The 27,639-nt window shown below is 44.4% G+C and overlaps 2 protein-coding genes across 2 annotated transcripts in view; one reads left to right on the top strand and one right to left on the bottom strand.

Moving 5' to 3' along the window:
• The window catches only part of SLC35D1 (solute carrier family 35 member D1), a gene marked incomplete in the record, with an annotated part of 23,767 nt that extends 6,915 nt beyond the window's left edge, over window positions 1-16,852 (bottom strand). The window contains 8 exon segments of the mRNA XM_056532806.1: window positions 1,408-1,500; window positions 2,088-2,190; window positions 3,011-3,079; window positions 4,048-4,119; window positions 6,884-6,951; window positions 12,964-13,050; window positions 13,136-13,169; window positions 16,517-16,852. Coding sequence (XP_056388781.1) covers window positions 1,408-1,500; window positions 2,088-2,190; window positions 3,011-3,079; window positions 4,048-4,119; window positions 6,884-6,951; window positions 12,964-13,050; window positions 13,136-13,169; window positions 16,517-16,716 — 726 coding nt within the window.
• Window positions 16,853-25,290: 8,438 nt separating this feature from the next.
• The window catches only part of IL23R (interleukin 23 receptor), a 73,314-nt gene continuing 70,965 nt past the window's right edge, over window positions 25,291-27,639 (top strand). The window contains exon 1 of the mRNA XM_056532800.1: window positions 25,291-25,307. The gene's annotated coding sequence lies outside the window, so the exon portion shown is untranslated. The remainder of the gene's footprint in view (window positions 25,308-27,639) is intronic.

Below are 27,639 nucleotides of genomic sequence, written 5' to 3'. Positions count from 1 at the left end.
AACACTGGAGCCGGTGTCGGGAGCTTGTGACGTCATAGCCCCACCCCCTTATGACATCACGTCCTGCCCCCTCAATGCAAGTCTATGGGAGGGGGGTTGTCACGCCCCCTCCCATAGACTTGCATTGAGGGGGAGGGGCTACGACATCACAAGTTCTCGGCGCCGGCTTCAGCGCTCGGAACAGATTGTTCCAAACGTTGAGCAGCGGAGTACCCCTTTAAGGACTCAAAACAATCATTTTTGCACTCATTTTTTCCTCCTCACCTTCTAAAAATCATAACTCGTTCAATTTTGCACCTACAGACCCATATAAGGGCTTGGTTTTTGCGTCACCAATTGTACTTTGTAATGACATCACTTATTTTATAAACAAACAAACAAAAAAAAAAAGTAATAAATTAGGGGGTGAAATTGAAAAAACAAACCAAAAAAATAAAAAATAAAATTTTGCTCAATTTTGGGGCTTCCGTTTCTACGCAGTACACTTTTTGTTAAAAATGACACTTTATTCTGTAGGTCCATATGGTTACAGGGATACCCAATTTATACAGGTTTTAATTTATTTTACTACTTTTATAATTTTTTTTTAACTTCATGCACCAAATTAGTATGTTTAAAATTGTCATCTTCTGACCCCTATAATTATTTTTCAGAGTACGGGGCGGTATGAGGGCTCATCTTTTGCACCGTGGTCTGTAGTTTTTATTGGTACCATTTTTGTTTTGATGGGACTTTGATCTCTTTTTATTAATATTTTTATGGTATATGAAGTGAGCAAAAATTCACAATTTTGGACTTTGGTATTGTTTACGTGTACACCATCGACCGTGCGGTTTAGCTAACCTTAATATTTTAAATAGTTTGGACATTTACGCACGCGGCGGTACCACATGGGAGATATATTAATATATATATATATATATTATTTAAAAAAATAGTAAATGGAAAATTAGTTTTTGTTATAGATATATTTGCCATAGCATTGCACTGATCAGTGTTATCGGCGCTCTGTTGCTTCAGCCTGCTGAGCAGGCTTGGAGCTGTAGATCGCCGATCGAATGACAAGGAGGCAGGACCCTCCCATCGTCCAGTAAGCTGATCAGGACATCACGATTCTGTCGCTATAGTCCCGATCAGCTCCGCAGAGCTGCCGGAATAGTTTTACTTTCACTTTAGACGCCGCAATCAACTTTGATTGTGGCGTCTAAAGGGTTAATGCTGGGCATAAGCCCAATCAGCAGTGCCCAGCCGTGGGTCCTGGCTCCCCGTACCGACCTGGACCCACAGGGTTTAACCCGTTCTCTGCTCGTCAGAACAGTATAAACCACATTAGTGGGACTCAGGACGTACAGGTACGCCCTGCATCCTTAAGTGGTTAATGCTCATATTTACCATCACCCATCTTACCTTCTGGATGTCGCCAGTCACATATGCAATAACCAGTGTTGGTACAATCATGAATAATGCATTGTAGTAGAGCAGCCCGTACTTTCCAAGTTCCTGGAAAAAAAAAAATGGCTTAAAGGTTAATAAAAATTGTAGCAGGTTAATTCCCTTTATTCCCCCTTCAACAGAGATATTAACATGCAGACATATAGCCCTCAAATAAAAAATAATGAAATCTATATTTATTTTTCTATAAATAAATTGCATTGCTTAGAATACAGATTAAGGGTAAATTCACAGGGGCAGAATCTTCTGTACGTTTCCTGCTGCAGGTTTAGCTGTGGCAGATAATCCAGGAAACTCGCAGATCCTTTACAGGTGCCTGCTTAGAGCAGAAATACGCCGCTACGAGCAGACACACTGAAGTAATGTGCAAGTTGCCGCGCATGCGCGGTGTACTCACATCGCAGCCGCTCCCCCTGCTCTGAGCTAGGCAGAGAGCTGCCGCCATGTGCGAGTATACTGCGCATGGCAACTCGTACATCGCAGTGTGTCTGCTCGTAGCAGCGTATTGTCGCTCCAAGCAGGCACCTGTAAAGACAGCATACACTTAGGGTATATTCATGCAGTGTTTGCTGCAGATTTGCAATCACTGTACATGTAAACGTAGCCTTACATATCTATTCCAGCAGAAAGCTCACCTTGGAGTCTAACTTCTGTTTCACGTATGCGCCATTGGCCGCCGTTAGGACGTCATTGAGCAGGATAAATATATAGCCTTCAAGGTCAAATGCCAGATCCGAACTACATGGAAAGGAAGGGAAATGTTATAAAATTTTTAGAGAAATCATGGCTTAAAAATAAAAAAAACTGGCCACTAGGGGTCCCCATACTTGCTGGGTCACCAACAAGTCCAGAGGCAGCATCATGATGACGCATGGACCCTGGACAGGGCTCTGCTCCCCGGCCGGGAGTAAGCACACAGTAAGAAAGGTTTTTACTGAGCTTTGCAGCAGCCACTGTTTTCCCCCAGTGCGTTTCTAGTATCACTAGGAGCGCACCTGCTCCGCTACTAACAGCCGCCCGAAACCACTTACATCTCCCCTAGTGTTATCAGAACTACAACTCCCAGCATGCCCTGACAGTGAGGACATGCTGGGAGTTGTAGTTTTGCTAATGCAAAGGGGTGAGCTGGGAGGAGACGGAGACTTGCACAGAGAGGCCACGCCCCCTCCCTTTGAGAGAAATTGGAAAAAATATAAAAAAAAGTGCTAGACAAAAATTATATACACACACATTCAGGGTTAGGTACTGAGTAACATTACATTTTTTATTAATTTTTTATCTGGCAGGTATGCTTTAAAGAAAAAAATTATTAAATTAAAAATACACTTAAGACAGTAATAAAAATAGTTTATAAGTTAATATTCATTTTTACAAAAATATTTTCAATATAAAAATTTAAACTAATATCAGTATTAATTTAAAGAAGGCTAATAAAGAGGAAAAAAATGAAACAAATAGTACTAAAATAAGTTAATAGTAAATAATGAATAATATTAAATACAATAATTACCGTTGTATTAAAATAAATGCATAATAACCCATAAAAAAAATATTGTACCTTGCAGCTATGAATGCGCCGATTATCATAGCGAATACTGTCATCTGAATGCTGCGAGAAAATTTTTTCCTGTAGAAACAAGCAGAACAAAAATATTATCTGCTGAGGATCCATTTTTGGCTGGACATTGTAAGCATAACATGCTGGGAGTTGTAGTTTTGCAACAGCTGGGGGTCCACAGTTTGGAAACTACTGGCCTATACCAACTGTTCCTGAAATCGCTGAATGACTGATGACTCATGTCCGCCCCCAGAGAACCGTCATGTCCGCCCCCAGAGAACCGTCATGTCCGCCCCCAGAGAACCGTCATGTCCGCCCCCAGAGAACCGTCATGTCCGCCCCCAGAGAACCGTCATGTCCGCCCCCAGAGAACCGTCATGTCCGCCCCCAGAGAACCGTCATGTCCGCCCCCAGAGAACCGTCATGTCCGCCCCCAGAGAACCGTCATGTCCGCCCCCAGAGAACCGTCATGTCCGCCCCCAGAGAACCGTCATGTCCGCCCCCAGAGAACCGTCATGTCCGCCCCCAGAGAACCGTCATGTCCGCCCCCAGAGAACCGTCATGTCCGCCCCCAGAGAACCGTCATGTCCGCCCCCAGAGAACCGTCATGTCCGCCCCCAGAGAACCGTCATGTCCGCCCCCAGAGGCGCTGTTCTGATAACAGTTGCTGATAGGTCACATGTCTGACAGCGAGATTGGAGCTAAACTGCTGTCTGTTTCTAAGGGTAACTAGGAGAGTTTTGAAAGAAAGAACGGAAATATTGCAATATATGGTTAATGTGTGATCTTCCCATATATAACAGAAAAACTGCTGCGTTTTTTGCCTTAATTTCTGAAAAGCAGCAACATTACCGCACCGTGTGAACACAGCCTGAAAGGATTTTTTTTATTTATTAATTTCGTAAGGAAACCCATAATTAGCAAATCCGCAACCATATTATTATTAAATATATATATTGCAATATTTCTGTTTTTTCAAAACTCTCCAATGTTACAATATATATTATATATATATATACATACACACCGCTACTCACTTGAGTAAGAATCCTTCCGCCAACATTGTAAACAGGATTGAAAAACGTCGGAGAACAGTAAACATGGGGAGGCTGCAAAGAGAAGAAAAGACTTCAGTATACAGGAGTGCTGAGCAGCGCGTCCGTGTATACGGACAGGACTCAAGGCTGAATTCACATATTGCAGTTCTTCCCATATAACCGAAAAACTGCTGCATTTTTTTTTCTCTTAATTCTGAAAAAGCAGCAACGTTACCGCAACATGTGAACACCGCCTGGAAGGCTTTTTTAAATTTATTTATTTCGTAAGGAAATGCATAAATCAGCAAATCCGCAACCATTCAGGACTCCTATTTCAAACACGTAGCCGCTCGTACGTCATTTTACTGTCTGGATTCTACACCCTCCTGAAAGCACAGGACCCATCTGTTTTACATTGTGTAAATCACAGACACCTATAAAAGAAAGAGGAATGCGCCATAGTGAGCGCCGCTGTGTCGGACAGCTTGTATTACACAGCTAGCGCCACCATAAGGGGCTCAGACATTTACAACACATGGTGGAGCAATAAACAGGCCTCACTTAACCGGCCTTATTTCCATTGAAGAAATCTGAATTATCCTCTGGGAATTTATCAGTTAACCAATCAGAATCCCCGTTATATTTCTATAAAGAAAATGAAATCTGATGTGAAGTTTAGTTGCCATGGACAACAAGGCCTGTAAGGCCTACAGTATACTGAGTGCTCCCCAGACAATCTTCAATAAACTTTATTGACAAAGTTTTCCTGAAACAACTCTATGTTCCGTTATTTTCTAAGTGTATTTTGAGGTGTTAAATTTTTTTTTATAAGATTTAAAACTGACGATTATGTCTGGCGGCCATCCCCACTGAATTGCTTTAACCCTTTCAGCACCCAGCCTATTTTAATTTGAGTTTTCCTTTTTTCATCCTTCCTGTTAAGAGACTTCTTATTTTTTCCATCCACAGACCCATTTGATTAACTTGTAGAGATGAGCGAACTTACAGTAAATTTGATTCGTCACAAACTTCTAGGCTCGTAAGTTGACGACTTTTCCTGCATAAATTAGTTCAGCATTCAGGTGCTCCCGTGGGCTGGAAAAGGTGGATACAGTCCTATGAGACTCTTTCCTAGGACTGTATCCACCTTTTCCAGCCCACCGGAGCACCTGAAGGCTGAACTAATTTACGCAGTATAAATCATCAACTGCTGAGCCAAGAAGTTCGTGACATATCGAATTTACTGTAAGTTCACTCATCTCTAAAATTATAAATATATATATATATATATATATATATATATATATATATATATATATTATGTATAATTATATTATATAAAATATAGTATATTATATATATTTAAAAAAATATAATATAATATTATAAAATATAATAAAAATTATATCCACCTTTTCCAGCCCACCGGAGCACCGGAAAGCTGAACTAATTTATGCAGGAAAAGTCAGCAACCGCCGAGAAGCTCGTGACGAATCGAATTTACTGTAAGTTCGCTCATCTCTAATTACTTGTTTCTTGCAGGATGAATTATACTTTTTGCAATGCAGTTTTATTATGAAATGTAAATGTCTGGCTTTTGGTGTTTTGTTACATTTACGCCGTTGACCATGCAGGAACAGACTGCTATACCAAATACGATAGTTACTTACACCCCCCCCCCCCCTTTTTTTTATGGAAAAAAAACTGGATGATTTACCTTTTATTAGGGTGCAGGCTTTTAAATATTTTTTACATGTATTTCACACTTTTTAAAAGCGGTACTCTGGTGGAAATTTTTTTTTTTTTTTTAAATGAACTGCTGCCAGAAAGTTAAACTGATTTGTAAATTACTTCTATTAAAAAAATCTTTACCCTTCCGGTACTTTTTAATAGCTGTATACTACAGAGGAAATTATTTTCTTTTTGAATTTATTTTTTGTCTTGTCCACAGTGCTCTCTGCTGACACCTCTGTCGGTATCAGGAACTGTCCAGAGCAGCATAGGTTTGCTATGGGGATTTTCTCCTGCTCTGGACAGTTCCTGATACGGACAGAGGTGTCAGCAGAGAGCACTGTGGACAAGACAAAATAGAAATTCAAAAAGAATAGAATTTCCTCTGTAGCATACAGCTGCTAAAAAGTACTGGAAGGGTTTAAGATTTTTTGATAGAAGTAATTTACAAATCTGTTTAACTTTCTGGCACCAGTTCATTTAAAAAAAATAAAAATATGTTTTCCACCGGAGCACTATTATATTCAATCATTAGATTGCCATGTACCATCCAGTGCTAGTACTATCGATGATCTTCCAGTATAGTCTGCCTAGGCAGATCACACAAGAAGAATGGGACCTGCAATCAGCATTTGCACTCATCAGACCCCTGCGATCGCACCACTGGGGTCCAATTGCAAATCTACAACTCCCAGCATACCCAGACAGCCGTTGGCTGTCTGGGCATGCTGGGAGTTGGAGTTTTGCAACAGCTGGAGGTCCACTGATCTGTAAGTCCATCACTATTCCCCATGTTTGCCTATGGGACACCAGACCAAATATCAAATACAAAAAGTTCCAGCTTGTTGCAATTGGGGGTCCCCACCTGGGGTATCTATGAATCATCAGATGTGTCCAGACCATAACAAGGAGAATGCACCATAATATATAGAGTGCCCCCTATAGGTGATTTTTTAATTCTATAATTACTGAAGTGGGTTGTAAAGTATGCGCCCATCTCATTTAAACTTATGTTTTTACTCCCAATTTTAGCCTCACTAAACCTAATCCGGTGCCAGCCTAATTTCTAGCACAGCGCATCAGCGGTGTAGGGTATCGCTCTTACTTTAGCTTCTTTGTGCTGAACAATCCTGTAATTTGATTTCCAAAATACAGTAGAGGTAGTGGAAAAGTCTGGAATAAAAAAAACAAAAAACAAAAAAGGAAAATTATAAAAGAGGAAGAATTAAGACAACAAAAAGTACAGTAATTGGGCTGTGTTCACATTGGTAACGACTTTTTTTTTTGGCATCGGTATTACAGTTACAAGTCCCTGCCCAACTGAGGAACCCAAGCTTTTTTTTTTCTTCTCAGAACATATTTTTTCACAAGGAACATAGAACAAAACAAGGAAAAAAAAAAAAAATCTATATTGAAAAGCAAGCATCACCACTAGAGATGAGCGAATTTACAGTAAATTTGATTCGTCACGAACTTCTCGGCTCGGCAGTTGATGACTTATCCTGCATAAATGAGTTCAGCTTTCAGGTGCTCTGGTGGGCTGGAAAAGGTGGATATAGTCCTAGAAAAGAGTCTCCTAGGACTGTATCCACCTTTTCCAGCCCACGGGAACACCTGAAAGCTGAACTCATTTATGCAGGATAAAGTCATCAACTGCCGAGCCGAGAAGTTCGTGACGAATCAAATTTACTGTAAGTTCGCTCATCTCTAGTTACTACTTTCACCTTAAATCCCAGTTAGCCTGTCCATAAAGACCTCCGTGGTCTGAATTATTCAGCAAGCTGCGCCACTTTCACACCACCAAAATCCGATCATTAAAGGGGTACTCCCATGGAAAACTTTATTTTTTTTAAATCAACTGGTAGGAAAAAATCTCCATAGCAAACATATGCTGCTCTGGACCGTTCCTGGCCGCCCTCCGATTTTGTCTGACCGGAGATTCCAAGGTGTGAACCCAGCCTTAGTGTAAATTCAGTAGTGTGAATGGGCTCTTACCATAACAAAAAAACCTGCAGCAAAATACACAAGTGAACATTACGTATCTGTCGCTCTATTTCAGCTTTGACGCTGCGGATATCAGGGCCAGCAAAACCTATGTCCTTTTATATCTGCAGTGTATTTAATTAAATAAAAATTATTAAGCAACAAAGAACACACAAACAAGCGACAAGGTGCTGGGAGAAAATGCACAGCTGAATAAAGGTGTAGCGCATTTCACGCACAAAAACTCGCTGGTGGTCAGATGTGGGGTTGCAGCACATTTGCCAAATACGCTGAAAATACGCCATCTGTGACGCCATCTTAAAGTAGATATAAAGGATAAGAAAAACAGGGCTGCTTTCTTCCAAGACCCCCACCACACCTGTCCTCAGGTTGTGTCTGGTATTGCAGCTCAACTAGATTAAAGTATATGGGGCTGACAGGTAATGCCTGACACAACCTGAGGACAGGGGGGGGCATTGTTCACCAAACCAACCTCCCCTATACAGACACTTCTGGTATACTGATGTGATATGCCGCCATCTTTATTTCTACAATTGTTTAGCTGATGCAGCGGTCTCCAACCCAGTGTGCCTTCAGCTGTTGCAACACTACCTCTCAGCATGTATTGCCGGGAGTTGTACGTTTGCAACAGCTGAAGCCACATTAGTTGGGAAGCACTGCTCCAACCTGTGATGAAACTACAACTCCTTACAAGGCACTAGGAGCTGTAGATTCACCACAAGTTGGGGACCCACTAATGTGTATGGGGGGGTGGAGGGGACCACTAGTGTACGGGAGGAGGGGGGGGGGTGGAGGGGACCACTAGTGTATGGGGAGGGACCCACTAATGTGTATGGGGGGGTGGAGGGGACCACTAATGTGAATGGGGGGGGGGACCACTAATGTGTATGGGGAGACCCACTAATGTGTATGGGGGGGGGGTGGAGGGGACCACTAATATGTATTGGGGGGGACCCACTAATGTGTATGGGGGGCTGGAGGGGACAACCTCACTGATAAGCATTTGATTACATCAAAGGCCTTCTGTGGCCAAAAACAACTTATCCACTATCTGCAGGATAGGGGATAAGTGTTTGATTGCGGGGGTCCGAATGCTGGGATCCCCCACAATCTCCTGCACGGGGCCCCGGCTCTGTAGTTCTATGGGAGAGGCGGGGAGGCAGTGTTCATGCCTCTCCCATAGAACTGTATGGGGAGGGGGTGTAACCGCTGACCTCTCTCGGTCGATGCAAGACGCACTAGCTCTCTCATTGAACACTAAGAGTCAGGGCCCCGTTCAGGAAATCACAGGGATCATTCCAGCAGTCGGACCCCCGCAATCAAACACTTATCCCCTATCCTGTGGCTAGGGGATAAGTGTAATAATGCTGAAGTGGTCCTTTAACAATGTGACAACAACAAAGTCAGTCATCCCAATTATTCTTTACAAAACAAATCTAATTATAATAACGGGCGGATGACGTCTCCTCCATTGTCGCCCGGTGGGGACGATTCTTTTGCATGTATATGAGACTGTTACACACACTGCAGGGGGCGCTGTATCATCGAGCACAATACAGACCTTCAGAATTCTACATATCTTCGCACCTTTTATAGTCCCCGGCAGACAATGGCCGCCCTGTAGCTATGTACACAAAAGTGTGAACCTCTCATAAAGCCCAGAATGCATCAGTTTTACTGTAAATTAGGTTTGAGAGTTTCATTCACCACAATGGGGAACCCCATCAGTGGTCTCCAAACTGTGGACCTCCAGACGTTGCAAAACTTCAACTTACAGCATGCCCGGACAGCCGAAGGCTGTCCGGGCATGCTGGGTGTTGTAGTTTTGCAACATCTGGAGGTCCACAGTTTGGAATTATGATAGCCACTGGAAAGTCCTATCCCATGGGGAGCGGGATAACTTAAAGGGGTACTACCGTGGAAATTTTTTAAAATAATTATATTATATATAATTATTATTACCGTATATACTCGAGTATAAGCCGACCCGAGTATAAGCTGAGGCCCCTAATTTCACCCCAAAATCCCAGGAAAAGTTATTGACTCAAGTATAAGCCATGGGTGGGAAATACATCATCTCCCCCTGTCATCATCCAGACCCTCATCATCATCATCATCCCCCTGTCGTCATCATCCCACACCCCCCCTTCATCATCCCCTTGTCATCATCCTCTTGTGAACTATCCGCCCTCAGTGGTCTTCAACCTGCGGACCTCCAGAGGTTTCAAAACTACAACTCCCAGCAAGTCTTGCTGGGAGTTGTAGTTTTGAAACCTCTGGAGGTCCGCAGGTTGAAGACCACTGCGGCCTTCGACATCATCCAGCCCCCTCTCACCCCCTTTAGTTCTGTACAGTACTCGCCTCCGCTCGGTGCTGGTCCGGTGCTGCAGGACTGTCCGGTGGGGAGGTCGTCCGGTGGGATAGTGGTTCCGGGCTGCTATCTTCACTGGGGGCGCCTCTTCTCCGCGCTTCGGGCCCAGAATAGAGGTGTTGCCTTGACGATGACGCAGAAGGACGTTGGTAATGAACGTACCTCTGCGTCGTCGTCAAGGCAACGTGACTATTCTGGGGCCGGGCCCGAAGCGCTTAGAAGAGGCCTCCCCGGTGAAGATAGCAGCCCGGAACCACTATCCCACCGGACGACCTCCCCACCGGACAGTCCTTCAGCACCGGACCAGCGCAGAGCAGAGGCGAGTACTGTACAGAACTAAAGGGGGTGAGAGGGGGCTGGATGATGTCAAAGGCCGCAGTGGTCTTCAACCTGCGGACCTCCAGAGGTTTCAAAACTACAACTCCCAGCAAGCCCGGACAGCCGCAGGTTGAAGACCACTGCGGGTGGAGAGGTCACTCGACTATAAGCCGAGGGGGGGCATATAATATATATATTATAATATATAATATATAATATATATATTATAATATATATATTATAATATATAATATATAATATATATATTATAATATATAATATATATATTATAATATATAATATATAATATATATATTATAATATATAATATATATAATATATAATATATATAATATATAATATATATAATATATAATATATATATAATATATATATAATATATATAATATATATAATATATATATATATATAATATATATATTATAATATATATATTATAATATATATATTATAATATATATATTATAATATATATATTATAATATATTATAATATATATATTATAATATATAATATATATATTATAATATATATATATATATATATATATATATATATATATATATATATATATATATATATATATATACACATAGCTACCCTGGACAGTTCCTGATATGGACAGAGGTGTCAGCAGAGAGAGCACTGTGGACAAGACAAAAAAGAAATTCAAAAAGAAGAGAATTTCCTCTGTAGCATACAGCTGCTAAAAAGTACTGGAAGGGTAAATTTTTTTTGTTTTTTTGATCTGTTTAACTTTCGGGCACCAGTTGATTAAAAAATGAATAAATAAATAAATGTTTTCCACCGGAGTACCCCTTTAACCTTGGGAGAACTATACATCTTCCACATGGCATACGGGCTTTCCTATTGCCAGATGTGGCCTTCGGGAAAATCTTGATTGTTTCATGACGCAGAGGCAGAATATCGCAGTCTAGATCCGGTCCATATGGATAAGGTCTGCAACAAAGCCTCCAACCCCCTTGTTCTGCAGTCCTACACGTGCATGCTCAGCTCAGCTGTGCATGCATGTATGTATTGTTACTAGAGTGAGCAGCTGCATACACCTCCCTTCTCTCCCCTATTTGCCAACCAGGGTGCCTCCAGCTGTTGCAAAACTACAACTCCCAGCATGCCCAGACAGCCGAAGGCTGTCTGGGCATGCTGGGAATTGTAGTTTTGCAACAGCTGGAGGCACCCTGGTTGGCAAACACTGATATAGATGAATGCAATCTATTGTTCTCCATCAACTGTACGTCCTATCTCCATTGCCTTTCCATACATATAATCCTGGCATCAGCCTCATCCTATAATAGTGCGGGGACGTAATAAGCTGCAAACCTTCGAATAGTCACTGGCTAAACAGCCGAGCGCATGGATTTATAGCTATCGCAATACTTCCGCAATACTTTTGCATGCCCTGACGGTTGCAGGCTTTATAGCTATTGCAAAACTACAGCTCTCAGCATGACCCAACAGGCAGAAGATTTATAGATATTGTAATACTACAACTCTCAGCATGGCCCGACAGGCAGAGGATTTATAGCTATTGCAATACTACAACTCTCAGCATAGCCTGACAGGCAGAGGATTTATAGCTATTGTAATACTACAACTCTCAGCATGGCCCGACAGGCAGAGGATTCATAGCTATTGTAATACTACAACTCTCACCATGGCCCAACAGGCAGAGGATTTATAGCTATTGCACAACTACAACTCTCAGCATGGCTCGACAGGCAGAGGATTTATAGCTATTCCAATACTACAACTCTCAGCATGGCCAGACGGCCGCAGGCTTTTTTAGCTATTGGCACAACCATCAATCCCAGTATGCCCCGACTGTTACTTTAGTCTGCGTAAATTAGTTCAGCTTTCCAAGGGCTCCAGTTGCCTGGAAAAGGTGGATACAGACCTATGAGACCCAAGACTGTCATTAGAGATGAGCGAACTTACAGTAAATTTGATTCGTCACGAACTTCTCGGCTCGGCAGTTGATGACTTTTCCTGCATAAATTAGTTCAGCTTTCAGGTGCTCCGGTGGGCTGGAAAAGGTGGATACAGTCCTAGGAGACTCTTTCCTAGGAATGTATCCACCTTTTCCAGCTCACCAGAGCACCTAAAGGCTGAACTAATTTATGCAGGAAAAGTCATCAACTGCCGAGCCGAGAAGTTCGTGACGAATCAAATTTACTGTAAGTTCGCTCATCTCTAACTGTCATCCCGGACTTCCAGGCAACCAGAACCCTTGGAAAGCTGAACTAATTTACACAGACTAAAGTAATCAACAGCCGAGCTGCAAGGTTCGCTACGAGCCGATTTACTGTAAGTTCGCTCAACTCTAGTTGCAATACTACAATGCCCAGCACACCCTGATAGCATCCAGCCGACAGAGCATGCTGGGAGTTGTAGTTTTGCAACAGTTTGATATCACAGGCTGGCAATACATTTTATTTATTTTTTTTAAATACCTTTCGAGGTATGTGCCTGTCGAAATCCGGAAAATGCACCACCCTCAGAGCCTTTCCCACCCAGAGCACGACCACCGTCGCCAGCATCTGTAAGGAAACAAGAACAGTCAGTGTTAGCGCCGCGACGTCACCGGCCGGGAAACACAACCAGAGGCTTCTCTCTCTTACTGACCTGGCCAAGTCCAACACATAGCGAGGAGGGAAACCTGCAAAGACAGAACAGAGCGCCATTATTCCCCGGCACAGCCAGCCTGCGCGCACACGGCACTGCTACATCTGCTTTACACCGGCAGATAATTACGGCTATAACATGAGTGTTCAAGTCTGCGGGGTCAGGAATGTGCGCGCAGAATCAGATGCTATTTGAGGTAAAGTCTGGGATCGGATGGTTATGATCCCATTCATCCGCTTCCAGGAAAGCAGTGTGATGTTTGCCATACAGGACCCCCGTAGTGTTACATCATGTTCACCCCCCACCCCCTGCGAAAACAAGACCCTGTCATCCTGTAATATTCCCAAGGTCTGGCGGAGGCGAAAATTAAAACCACATGGACATTCACTGAACCAACACAAGGTAACAAACCCCCAGCCGTAAAAAATAAATAAATAAAACAGTTTATAACATTCCCCCCTCTCGTCCCCCATAGTCACCTATTAGGTGTTTGAGTTGCAGAAGTATCAAAATCTGCAGCGCGACTTTCCCCACTGGATAAACTTAACTTAGCACAGCAGAGCGCCCCCTAGCTGCAGGAAAAAACAGATCGAGTTAAAAAGATGAAAAGAGACCGAAAGAGACCGAAAGAGACCGAAAGAGACCGAAAGAGACCGAAAGAGACCGAAAGAGACCGAAAGAGACCGAAAGAGACCGAAAGAGACCGAAAGAGACCGAAAGAGACCGAAAGAGACCGAAAGAGACCGAAAGAGACCGAAAGAGACCGAAAGAGACCGAAAGAGACCCGATGCCCACACTAATCAGCCCATTCCAAACTATTAATACAAACTATGGTTATAAATGGCTACTACGCACATGGTTATAAATGACTACCACTCCCATCATGCAATGCGATTTGCTACCACTAACACCGCTTAGCTCTGCGTTTCTCCCCCAGCCTCTGGCAAGACCAAGCCCTGATATACTATCACTTTATAAGATGCTTCCTAACCTAACGCTCTCCAAAACTACAACTCACATCATGCCTGAAAGAAGAGTTCATCACCGATTCCATTGGTCTCCAAACTGTGGCCCTCCAAATGTTGCAAAACTACAACTCTCAGCATGTCCTAATAGAAAATACCATCACTTTATAACAGTTCCCCAACCGGGGCCTCTCCAAGACTACAACTCCTATCATGTAATTTCATCTTACAGCAGGGGTCTCCAAACCTTATATCCAGCTGTTGCAAAACTACAACTCCCATCATGCCCTAATAGAAAATACCATCTCTTTATAACATGGTTCCCCCAACCTGGGCCGCTCAACAACTTCAACTCCTATCATGCACCATCACTAATATACCATGATTTCATAAGACATTTCCTACTAACCTTCGGCTGTCCAAAACTACAGCTTCCATCATGCTTCTAAGAAGCGTTCATCACCGATACCAGTGATCTAACTATGGCCCTCCAAATGTTGCAAAACTACAACTCTCAGCATGTCCTAATAGAAAATACCATCACTTTATAACAGTACCCCAACCTGGGCCTCTCCAAAACTACAACTCCTATCATGTAATTTCATTACACAGCATGGGTCTCCAAACCTTATATCCAGCTGTTGCAAAACTACAACTCCCAGCATGCCCGGACAGCCGTTGGCTGTCCGGGCATGCTGGAAGTTGTTGTTTTGCAACAGCTGGAGGTCCATAGCTTGGACACCTAGGACCTATTCTTTTTGGCTGTCAGGCCATGATGGAACTTGTAGTTTTGCAACAGCTGGAGACACTGCAGTATCGCTACCAAAAGGTGTGAAGTCATGATGGGAGTTGTAGTACAGACAGTGGGGCCTGCACTGACCATTATGCCGCTGCCCACAAGCGGCTACAGAAATCACAACAAAAGCCGCCAAATACTTTGTTGCAAGAACATCACAAGGTTACAAGTGTTACCGCCCGGGTATTTCAGGCCGATCCTAATTATAGCAGGGGAGCGCGGAGTTAATCCCGGACGCTCAAGATAGAAAATGGTGACACTGACACACTGTAACGACTGAGAATGTAAACGTGCAAACGGGCAGAATGGGCAGCAAATAAGGAAATTTTTAAAGTGATAAAATGTTGGACGGAGATCATCTGACACTAGTAGTGCTCCCCAACCGGTATCAGAACTACAACTCCCATCATGCCCAACATGGAAATAAGGGAGGGGGGGGGGGAGTTAAGGTTTTGCAGCCAAAAGTTGGAAGAACAGCACCTTAAACAATGCCTAAACATGGAGTCTAATTATAAGAGATCACATGATCACTACAGATTATTAATGATCAGCAGCATCAGTATTCTACCCTTCTACCAGTCTCCCGTCCATCCTACCCTTCTACCAGTCTCCCGTCCATCCTACCCTTCTACCAGTCTCCAGTCCATCCTACCCTTCTACCAGTCTCCCGTCGATTCCCCCCTTATATATATCAGTCTCCCATCGATTCCCCCCTTATATATATATCAGTCTCCCGTCGATTCCCCCCTTATATATATATCAGTCTCCTGTAGATGATCGCACCGGATACAATGTTTCCCTATCAGTCTCCTGTAGATGATCGCGCCGGATACAATGTTTCCCTATCAGTCTCCTGTAGATGATCGCGCCGGATACAATGTTTCCCTATCAGTCTCCTGTAGATGATCGCGCCGGATACAATGTTTCCCTATCAGTCTCCTGTAGATGATCGCGCCGGATACAATGTTTCCCTATCAGTCTCCTGTAGATGATCGCGCCGGATACAATGTTTCCCTATCAGTCTCCTGTAGATGATCGCGCCGGATACAATGTTTCCCTATCAGTCTCCTGTAGATGATCGCGCCGGATACAATGTTTCCCTATCAGTCTCCTGTAGATGATCGCACCGGATACAATGTTTCCCTATCAGTCTCCTGTAGATGATCGCGCCGGATACAATGTTTCCCTATCAGTCTCCTGTAGATGATCGCGCCAGATACAATGTTTCCCTATCAGTCTCCTGTAGATGATCGCGCCGGATACAATGTTTCCCTATCAGTCTCCTGTAGATGATCGCGCCGGATACAATGTTTCCCTATCAGTCTCCTGTAGATGATCGCGCCGGATACAATGTTTCCCTATCAGTCTCCTGTAGATGATCGCGCCGGATACAATGTTTCCCTATCAGTCTCCTGTAGATGATCGCGCTGGATACAATGTTTCCCTATCAGTCTCCTGTAGATGATCGCGCCGGATACAATGTTTCCCTATCAGTCTCCTGTAGATGATCGCACCGGATACAATGTTTCCCTATCAGTCTCCTGTAGATGATCGCGCCGGATATTCCCCATTGATTCTCCGCCTCCCTCCACCCGGACTTTGCCCCCGGAGCCTCCATACCTGCGGCCGCTCAGCACATTCTTGTTCACCACGACGATGAGGAAGGAGCTGACCCCGTAGAAGGCGGCCGCCAGCAGCTTGATGAACACGGTCATCGTTTCGGCCGCCATCCCCAAAGCCTCCTCATCCCTGTGTGCGGGGGGCCCCGGGGAGGCCGCTCCTTTAACCCGGGCATGCTGACGTCTGCTCACTTCCGCCATGGTTCAGCAGGGGGCGTGGCTTATACCGGGGAGCCAATGGCAGGAGACGGATGAGGCGGGGACAGACGGGGTTAATATGAAACCAGTGAAGGGGGTGAGCGTGAGCTGGGCGGAGACTAATTGGGGGCGTTTGCGAAGTGGGAGGGGCCAAGAGTAAATGTGGGCGAGTTTATAGTAGAATAGGGCGGGACAAGGAGTTGTCACCGCCCAGTTTTGATGAGTTGGTACCAGCATGTTTCTTCCAAGGTAGACTGAGCGATCTGTAGGGGTGACGGCTGTGGGCACTACAAGGCTCAGCATGTCAGGAAAATACAGATGAAATCCACATGATTTTCTTTTTTTCTAATATATAATTTAAATTTGCAGAACTACAACTCCCATCATGCCCTGACAGCCTTTAGTGACTATATTGCAGTGTTTCCCGAAACTGTTACTCTCCAGCTGTTGCAGAACTACAACTCTCATCATGCCCTAAGAGTCTCCCATGACTATATTGCAGTGATCCCCAACCAGTTACTCTCCAGCTGTTGCACAACTACAACTCCCAGCAAGCTCTCATTGCCTTGGATGGCTATATTGCAGAGATCCTCATCTTGTTGCTCTCCAGCTGTTGCACAACTACAACTCCCATCATGCCCTGAGTCTTCCGTGACTATATTGCAGTGATCCCCAACCTGTGGTTCTCCAACTGTTGCAGAACTACAACCCCCATGATGCTCTCATTGCCATGAATCGGTCTATTGCAGGGTCCCCCAACCTATTGCTCTCCAGCTTTTGCAAGAACTACAATTCCCATCATGCTCTCATTGCCTTGGATGGTTATATTGCAGTGATCCCTAACCTGTTGCTCCCTGGCTCCTTCTAAGCAACAACTCCCATCATGTTCTCACAGTCTTGGATGGCTATATTGCAGTGTTCCCCAACCTGTTGCATTCAGGCTACTGCAAAACTACAACTCCCATCGTGCCTTGAGGTCTTCTGTGACCATATTGCATTCTACTCCAACCTGTTGCTGTCTGACTATTGTCAAACCTCAACTCCCATCATTCCCACACAACCTTCGGTGGTCATATTGTAGTGTTCCACAACCTGTGGCTCCCCAGTTGTTGTAAGACTACAACTCCCATCATGCCCTGGTGGTAGTGTTTTTAGCGAGAGCGCATCCTAAAATAGTCACATGACACCAGTGCGACAGCTGTGTACAGACAGAACACACACACGACTTGTATACAATCATCTTGTGGCCTAAATTCTATCTATGATTTGTATTCTATTGTTCCCTGTTATCAGCCATGTGGGGTCGAGGAGCGTCCTCTGATTAGAATAGTCGCCGTCACAACCAGTGAGCCTCCAGCTGTTGCAAAACTACAACTCCCAGCATGCCCGGACAGCCAACGGCTGTCCGGGCATGCTGGGAGTTGCAGTTTTGCAACAGCTGGAGGCACACTGTTTGGAAAACACTGTGTTTGGTTTATGCATTCCTGGCATGGAAAAGCTTGGATATAATAGTCCCAGAAGACCTCAGACTGTCATACATGACTTTCAGGACAATTATTAAAAAAAAAAAAAAATTACATAAAATATTAAAAAAATTTATTATTTGAAATGTTTTTGGTTTCTTTTTAATTCTCCTTTTCAAATCAACCCCTTTTCTTATTTCATTTTCAAAAAAAAAATGAAGAAAAAGAAACAAAAACAAAACATAAATACATATTTGGTATCAACGTATGCCGAAATGTTCAAACTTTGAAAAAAAATAAAAAGAATTTTTTTTTTCCAAATATATTTTTATAAGGCCACAATTGCATTTTTGTTTTGTCACCTCCACCAATCCTTAGAATAACGGGGGTGCAGAATGAGCACGTACAACATGGCGTTGTCATCCGGACATGCGGCTGTCTGGGAATGCTGGGAGTTGTAGATTTGCAACAGCTGGAGGCACCCTGGCCAGGAAACATTGCTGTAGGATATAGAAACCAATGGACATGAACTTAAAGGGGTTATCCAGGAAAAAACTTTATTTTATATATATATATATATATATATATATATATATATATATATATATATATATATAAATAATCTCAACTGGCTCCAGAAAGTTAAACAGATTTGTAAATTACTTCTATTAAAAAATCTTAATCCTTTCAGTACTTATGAGCTTCTGAAGTTAAGGTTGTTCTTTTCTGTCTAAGTGCTCTCTGATGACCCCTGTCTCGGGAACTGACCAGAGTAGAAGAAAATCCCCATAGCAAACCTCTTCTACTCTGTGCAGTTCCCGAGACAAGCAGAGATGTCAGCAGAGAGCACTGTTGTCAGACAGAAAACAACAACTCAACTTCAGCATCTGATAATTATTGGAAGGATTATGATTTTTTAATAGAAGTAATTTACAAATCTGTGTAACTTTCTGGAGCCAGTTGATATACCCCTTTAATACAGTGACTTTCTGTGGCTCGGTGAGGGGTTTAGTCATGTAAATGAAGTACAAACAATGGAGACCAGACGGATCTGGAGTTGTGACTTTTGTCCTTGGGTCTCCATTACTTAATTCATTTTTGAATAACATTGTATGTCCACCATGTGCTTCTGTGAGTCCATACTGGTCCATACTGTGCTTCTATGGGTCAATACTGGTCCATACTGTGCTTCTATGGGTCCATACTGGTCCATACTGTGCTTCTATGGGTCAATACTGGTCCATACTGTGCTTCTGTGAGTCCATACTGGTCCATACTGCGCTTCTATGGGTCAATACTGGTCCATACTGTGCTTCTGTGAGTCCATACTGGTCCATACTGTGCTTCTATGGGTCAATACTGGTCCATACTGTGCTTCCGTGAGTCCATACTGGTCCATACTGTGCTTCTATGGGTCAATACTGGTCCATACTGTGCTTCTGTGAGTCCATACTGGTCCATACTGTGCTTCTATGGGTCAATACTGGTCCATACTGTGCTTCTGTGAGTCCATACTGGTCCATACTGTGCTTCTATGGGTCAATACTGGTCCATACTGTGCTTCTGTGAGTCCATACTGGTCCATACTGTGCTTCTATGGGTCAATACTGGTCCATACTGTGCTTCTGTGAGTCCATACTGGTCCATACTGTGCTTCTATGGGTCAATACTGGTCCATACTGTGCTTCTGTGAGTCCATACTGGTCCATACTGCGCTTCTATGGGTCAATACTGGTCCATACTGTGCTTCTGTGAGTCCATACTGGTCCATACTGTGCTTCTATGGGTCAATACTGGTCCATACTGTGCTTCTGTGAGTCCATACTGGTCCATACTGTGCTTCTATGGGTCAATACTGGTCCATACTGTGATTCTATGGGTCCATACTGTGCTTCTATGGGTTAGTATGGGTGCCTCTGTGGGTCCATACGGGTCCATACTGTGTTCTATGGGTCTATACTGGTCCATAATGTGCTTCTATGGGTCCATAATGTGCTTCTATGGGTCCATACCGTTCCCTACTGTGCTTCTATGGGTCCATACTGGGCTTCTATGGGTCCATACTGGGCTTATATTGGTCCATACAGTGCTTCTATGGATCCTTACTAGTCCATACGGTGCTTTTATTGGTCCATACTGTGCTTCTATGGGTCCATACTAGTCCATCCTGTGCTTCTATGGGTCTATACTGTGCTTCTATTGGTCCATACTGTGCTTCTATGGGTCCATACTGGGCTTATATTGGTCCATACAGTGCTTCTATGGATCCTTACTAGTCCATACGGTGCTTTTATTGGTCCATACTGTGCTTCTATGGGTCCATACTAGTCCATCCTGTGCTTCTATGGGTCTATACTGTGCTTCTATTGGTCCATACTGTGCTTCTATTGGTCCATACTGTGCTTCTATGGGTCCTTACTAGTCCATACGGTGCTTTTATGGGTCCATACTGTGCTTCTATGGGTCCATACTAGTCCATCCTGTGCTTCTATGGGTCCATACTGTGCTTCTGTGGGTCCATACTGGTCCATATGGTGCTTCTATGGGTCCATACTGATCCATACTGTGCTTCTATTGGTCCACACTGTGCTTCTGTGGGTCCATACTGGTCCATACTGTGCTTCTGTGGGTCCATACTGTGCTTCTGTGGGTCCATACTGGTCCATACTGTGCTTCTGTGGGTCCATACTGGTCTATACTAGTCCATACTATGCTTTCCTGGGTTTGACCATCTGGTTTTTCTATAGCAATCGATCATAGTTCGGTAAGATATAAAAGCTGATCTATGATTGGTTACCATGGGGAAAAACCAGACAGATTGAGAAATTGATCTAAAAACATTGCAGCAAATTTTTTCAAATTTTTTTAAACAAAATGTGTGCTGAGGTATAAACAAAAAATACTATCCACATCCAGTATGGACGCTAATCCCCCCATAGAAATGAATGAAGAGTGATCTGTATACAGTGATACCACAGAGGAGACGACCATCTGCTCCCGCACAGGATTAACTCTCTAAGACGCTGATATATGTGGCATAAACGGGCAGCAGGCGGTGACCCAAATGCTTCCTCCCATTCAGTTTTTGCTCTATATATGGTCATATAACTTCTAGAGGAGTGTTTCCCAACCAGTGTGCCTCCAGTTGTTGCAAAACTACAACTCCCAGCATGCCCGGACAGCCGCTGGCTGTCCGGGCATGCTGGGAGTTGTAGTTTTGCAACAGCTGGAGGCACACTGGTTGGGAAACCCTGTGTTAAACCGCAAGCTGAGCTGTCACCCAGAACAAATAAGTGGTCACCCAGTTTTTCCAGGGTAATTCTCCATTTTATGCGCCGCTTATCCATGTACTAATGCTGAACTAGGCAGACATGCCCCACAGGAGCCTAGAAAAGCTGTGTGACTGACAGCCTATAGGCTCTTATTGGTTGCCAACAACAGAAAATGATTTGACAGAATAGAACAAATAAAAAAAACTAATATTTCCTGAGAATTATTTTTGAAAGTGTGGTATCGGGAACAGACGGGATTGTTACTAACTAGTTGCTATGGGTAAGCTGACCATACTACTGTTTTTTTTCTTAATTTTTAGACTGTTGCAGAAAATAGTTGCAGACCTCAATACTGCCCCCATATATATGTCTAGGCCCCTACACTGGTCCCATATATAGGTGTAGCCCCATATTCTGCCCAATATATAGTTGCAGGACCCCATTTATATGGGGGTAGTATATGGGCCTACAACTATATATGGGGACAGTACAGGGCCTATGACTATATATGGGAGCAGTATAGGGACCTACAACTATATATGGGGCCAGTATAGAAACATATAACTATATATGGGGACAGTATAGGAACAGATAACTATATATTGGGCCAGTATAAGGGCCTACAACTATAAAGGGGGCAGTATAGGAACATATAACTACATATGGGGGCAGTATAGGGGCCTACAACTATATATGGGGGCAGTATAGGGGCCTACAATTATATATGGGGGAAGTGTAGGGGACTACAACTATATATGGGAACAGTATAGGGGCCTACAACTAAATATGGGGGGGCAGTATAAGGGCCTACAACTATATATGGGAGCAGTATAGGTGCTCTACAACTATATATGGGGGCAGTATAGGGGCCTACAACTATATATGGGGGGGCAGTATAAGGGCCTACAACTATATATGGGAGCAGTATAGGGGCCTACAACTATATATGGGGGCAGTATAAGGGCCTACAACTATATATGGGGGCAGTATAAGGGCCTACAACTATATATGGGGGCAGTATAAGGGCCTACAACTATATATGGGGCAGTATAGGGGCCCACAACTATATACGGGAGCAGTATAGGGGCCTACAACTATATATGGGGGCAGTATCGGGGCCTACAACTATATATGGGGCAGTATAGGGGCCTACAACTATATATGGGGACAGCATAGGGGCCTACATTTATATAATAGAGACCTCCAGCTATATATAGGGGTCTACAACTATATATGGGGGCATTATAGGGGACCACAACTATATATGGGTTAGTATATGGACCTACATCTATATATATTGGCAGTATAGGGGTCTACAACTATATATGGGGGCAGTATAGGGGCCTACAACTATATATGGAGGCAGTATAGGGGCCCACAACTATATATGAGGGGAGTATAGGGGCCTACAACTATATATGGGGCAGTATAGGGGCCTACAACTATATATGGGTGCAGTATAGGGGCTTACAACTATATATGGGGCAGTATGGGGGCCCACAACTATATATGGGGGCAGTATGGGGGCCCACAGCTATATATGGGGGCAGTATGGGGGCCCACAATTATATATGGGGCAGTATAGGGGCATACAACTATATATGGGGGCAGTATAGGGGCCTACAACTATATATGGGGGCAGTATAGGAGCCTACAACTATATAAGGGGGCAGTATAGGGGCCTACAACTATATATGGGGGCAGTATAGGGGCCTACAACTATATATGGGGGCAGTATAGGGACCTACAACTATATATGGGGGCAGTATAGGGGCCTACAACTATATATGGGGGCAGTATAGGGGCCTTCAACTATATATGGGGGCAGTATAGGGGCCTACAACTATATATGGGGGCAGTATAGGAGCCTACAACTATATAAGGGGGCAGTATAGGGGCCTACAACTATATATGGGGGCAGTATAGGGGCCTACAACTATATATGGGGAAGTATAGGGACCTACAACTATATATGGGGGCAGTATAGGGGCCTACAACTATATATGGGGCAGTATAGGGGCCTGCAACTATATATGGGGGCAGTATAGGGCCTACAACTATATATGGGGCAGTATAGTGGCCTACAACTATATATGGGGCAGTATAGGGACCTACAACTATATATGGGGCAGTATAGGGGCCTACAACTATATATGGGGGCAGTATAGGGGCCTACAACTATATATGGGGCAGTGTAGGGCCTACAACTATATATGGGGCAGTATAGGAGCCTACAACAATATATGGGAGCAGTATAGGGGTCTACAACTATATATGGGGCAGTATAGGGGCCTACAACTATATATGGGAGCAGAATAGGGGCCTACAACTATATATGGGGGCAGTATAGGGGCCTACAACTATATATGGGGGCAGTATAGGGGCCTACAAATATATATGGGGTCAGTATAGGGGCCTACAACTATATATGGGGGCAGTATGGGGGCCTACAACTATATATGGGGGCAGTATAGGGGCCTACAACTATATATGGGGGCAGTATAGGGACATACAACTATATATGGAGGCAGTATAGGGGCCCACAACTATATATGAGGGCAGTATAGGGGCCTACAACTATATATGGGGCAGTATAGGGGCCTACAACTATATATGGGGCAGTATAGGGGCCTACAACTATATATGGGGCAGTATAGGGGCCTACAACTATATATGGGGCAGTATAGGGGCCTATAACTATATTCTGGGCAGTATAGGAGTCTACAACTATATATGGGGGCAGTATAGGGGCCTACAACTAAATATGGGGGCAGTATAGGGACCTACAACTATATATGGAGGCAGTATAGGGGCCTGCAACTATATATGGGAGCAGAATAGGGGCCTACAACTATATATGGGGCAGTATATAGACCTACACCGATATATAACATATTACATAACCTAATCCCATTTTTGGTCGTCCTAGCTATGCGCGATGTTTTCTTTCTCACCTTTCCACCAGTTATGGATACAATTCATTCTTGTGTTTTACTTTATCACATTTCTCGTGCCAGGAAACCTGATAAGAAGTGATAACGTGTAGATGGAAGTCAACAATATATAACTTCCTGGTATGCCAACGGCCGTGGCGGTATTACTCTGTGCGGGTTCAGGCATGCCAGGTGGTCAGAGAACGCTGAGACAGGAATCTCACCCAAGGGTGAAACATTGTGCATAGTGTTAGAAATTGGTGTAGAGCCCTTTAAGTACAGTTAACCCCCTCCTGACCCCACTATATATAGATGCCCTCCCATAATATCAGATTTTCAGATCTTTACCATGTTTGAGGCTCGTCTGCACCCAGTGGCCGCGTTCCCAAAAATGATTCTACTCATCTATATGCCAGCTTCACCTGAGCGTATAACAGGGACACTTTTGCTCCCATTTTGTGAGTTTTTCGGCCCAAACCCAAGACGTCCCAGCGATAATAGGAGACCGCAACTTCCCCAGTCATTTGTATATGTACATTTTGGGGGAGATTTATCAAAAACTGTGCCGAGGAAAATTCGCCCAGTTGCCCATACCAACCAATCAGATCCCTTCTTTAATTTTTAAAAGTGCCTGTGCAAAATGAAAGCAGCGATCTGATTGGTTGCTATGGGCAACTGTGCGATTTTTCCTCGCCACAGGTTTTGATAAATCTCCCCTTTATGTTCACACTGCAGATTTTTCCATAGGGGAATAAAAGACTGCAAATTAAACTGCAGAAGCCATTTTGGATCACAAATTCTGAAGGCAGCCATTTTGAACCGCATAGTTAGTTGGACACAGATTAGACCCAAATGGATGGCGCTATTTTGTGTCCTGCATCTCTGGCGCTCATTTGACAGCTGGACACTCGGAGTTAAAAACGCAGGTATAAGCAATGTTACTAAATACACCTATAAAAAAAACTATGCGCCACAATTCACAGTGTGAACTGTGCCACGTGTTCCCATGGGCGTACATTACACACCATTTTGGGCATATATTTCAATGCATAATGGGGGAGATTTATCAAATCCTGAACAGAGGACAAGTTGACCAGTTGCCTATAGCAACCAATCAGATCGCTGCTTTCATTTCTGAAAAGGCCTCTGAGAGATGTAAGAAGCGATCTGATTGGTTGCTATGGGCAACTGCACCGCACTACATCTACACAGGTTTTGATAAATCTCCCTCAATACGTCCAAAATATATGTAAAAAAACCTCTACAACTCCCAGCCGTTGGCTGTCTGGGTATGCTGGGAGTTGTAGTTTTGTAACAGCTGGAGGGACACAGTTTGAAGGCCACTGGCATAGAGGATGATGACACAAGGTCAGCCGCCTTCTGCTATATAAACAGGAAGATAAGTCAGTAAACCTGCCCTAAATGACACCGTCTGACACCTCTCGCCTATTACAGACACTTCCCTATAATCCTAGTGATAAGGAACAATATACCAGCAATAAACAATATATATATATATATCGTCTCTGACACCATAATAAACCATAAACCCATAATAACAACCAAACTGCTTTAACTGTCAGAGTGCCCCCTAATAACCAGTACCGACAGATAGTCCCCTCATAGCCAGTACATGCTGAGTGCCCACTCATTATAGTGCCAGCAGAGTTCCCTCTTCATAACCAATACCTGCAGAGTGTCCACTCATAATAGTGCCAGCAGAGTGCCCCCTCATAGCCAGTACCAGCAGAGTGCCCCCTCATAGCCAGTACCAGCAGATTGTCCCCTCATAGCCTCTTCTGCCGAGACTGCCCTGCTGAACCTGGTCCAGGGTAATTCTTCTGTTGGCGAGTACGCCATCCAATTCCGTACTCTTGCCTCCGAATTATCCTGGAATAACGAGGCCCTCTGCGCGACCTTTAAAAAAGGCCTATCCAGTAACATTAAAGATGTGCTGGCCGTCACCCTCTTCCCCCCCTCCCTACCCCCTTGCCCTCTGGTTTGCCTGCTGTTGATGAAGTGACTCGAGATCTTTCCACCATATGGAAAGAAACCCAAAATTCTCTTTTACAGGCTTCATCCCGGATGAAAAAATTTGCTGATAAAAAAAGAAGAACTCCCCCCATTTTTGCTCCCGGAGACAAGTTATGAACTGGGACCACGCTATCTTGGTCCTTTCAAAATCTTGTGCCAGATCAACCCTGTCTCTTACAAACTCCTTCTTCCTCCTTCTCTCCGTATTCCCAATGCCTTCCATGTCTCTCTCCTTAAACCACTCATCCTTAACCGCTTCTCTCCCAAAGTTGTTTCTCCCACTCCTGTTTCCGGTTCGTCTGACGTCTTCTCGGTGAAGGAGATTCTAGCATCCAAGACAGTCAGAGGTAAAAAATTCTTCTTGGTTGATTGGGAGAATTGTGGCCCAGAGGAGAGATCTTGGGAACCTGAGGACAACATCCTAGACAAAAGTCTTAGTCTTAGGTTCTCAGGCTCCAAGAAGAGGGGGAGACCCAAGGGGGGGGGGTACTGTTACGCCGAGCGCTCCGGGTCCCCGCTCCTCCCCGGAGCGCTCGCAGCGTCCTCTCATTCGCAGCGCCCCGGGCGCGCTGCGGCATTACTCCCAGCCGGGATGCGATTCGCGACGCGGGACGCGCCCGCTCGCGATGCGCGTCCCGGCTCCCGTACCTGACCCGTTCCCCGTCTGTGTTGTCCCGGTGTGCGCGGCCCCGCTCCTTAGGGCGCGCACACGCCGGGTCTCTGCGATTTAAAGGACCACTGCGCCACTGATTGGCGCAGCAGGCCTAATCAGTATCCTCACCTGTGCACTCCCTACTTATACCTCACTTCCCCTGCACTCCCTCACCGGATCTTGTTGCCATTGTGCCAGTAAAAGCGTTTCCTTGTGTGTTCCTAGCCTGTGTTCCAGACCTCCTGCCGTTGCCCCTGACTACGATCCTTGCTGCCTGCCCTGACCTTCTGCTACGTCCGACCTTGCTCTTGTCTACTCCCTTGTGCCGCGCCTATCTTCAGCAGTCAGAGAGGTTGAGCCGTTGCCGGTGGATACGACCTGGTTGCTACCGCCGCTGCAAGACCATCCCGCTTTGCGGCGGGCTCTGGTGAATACCAGTAGCAACTTAGAACCGGTCCACCGACACGGTCCACGCCAATCCCTCTCTGGCACAGAGGATCCACCTCCAGCCAGCCGAATCGTGACACTGCAGAGGGGATTCCGCCTAAACAATGAGCGAGCTCAGTCTTTTG

Source organism: Hyla sarda, chromosome 7, assembly GCF_029499605.1.
Source record: "Hyla sarda isolate aHylSar1 chromosome 7, aHylSar1.hap1, whole genome shotgun sequence".
Taxonomy (NCBI): domain Eukaryota; kingdom Metazoa; phylum Chordata; class Amphibia; order Anura; family Hylidae; genus Hyla; species Hyla sarda.
The sequence above is the reverse complement of the archived record's forward strand: the minus strand, read 5'-3'. Positions and strand labels throughout refer to the sequence as shown.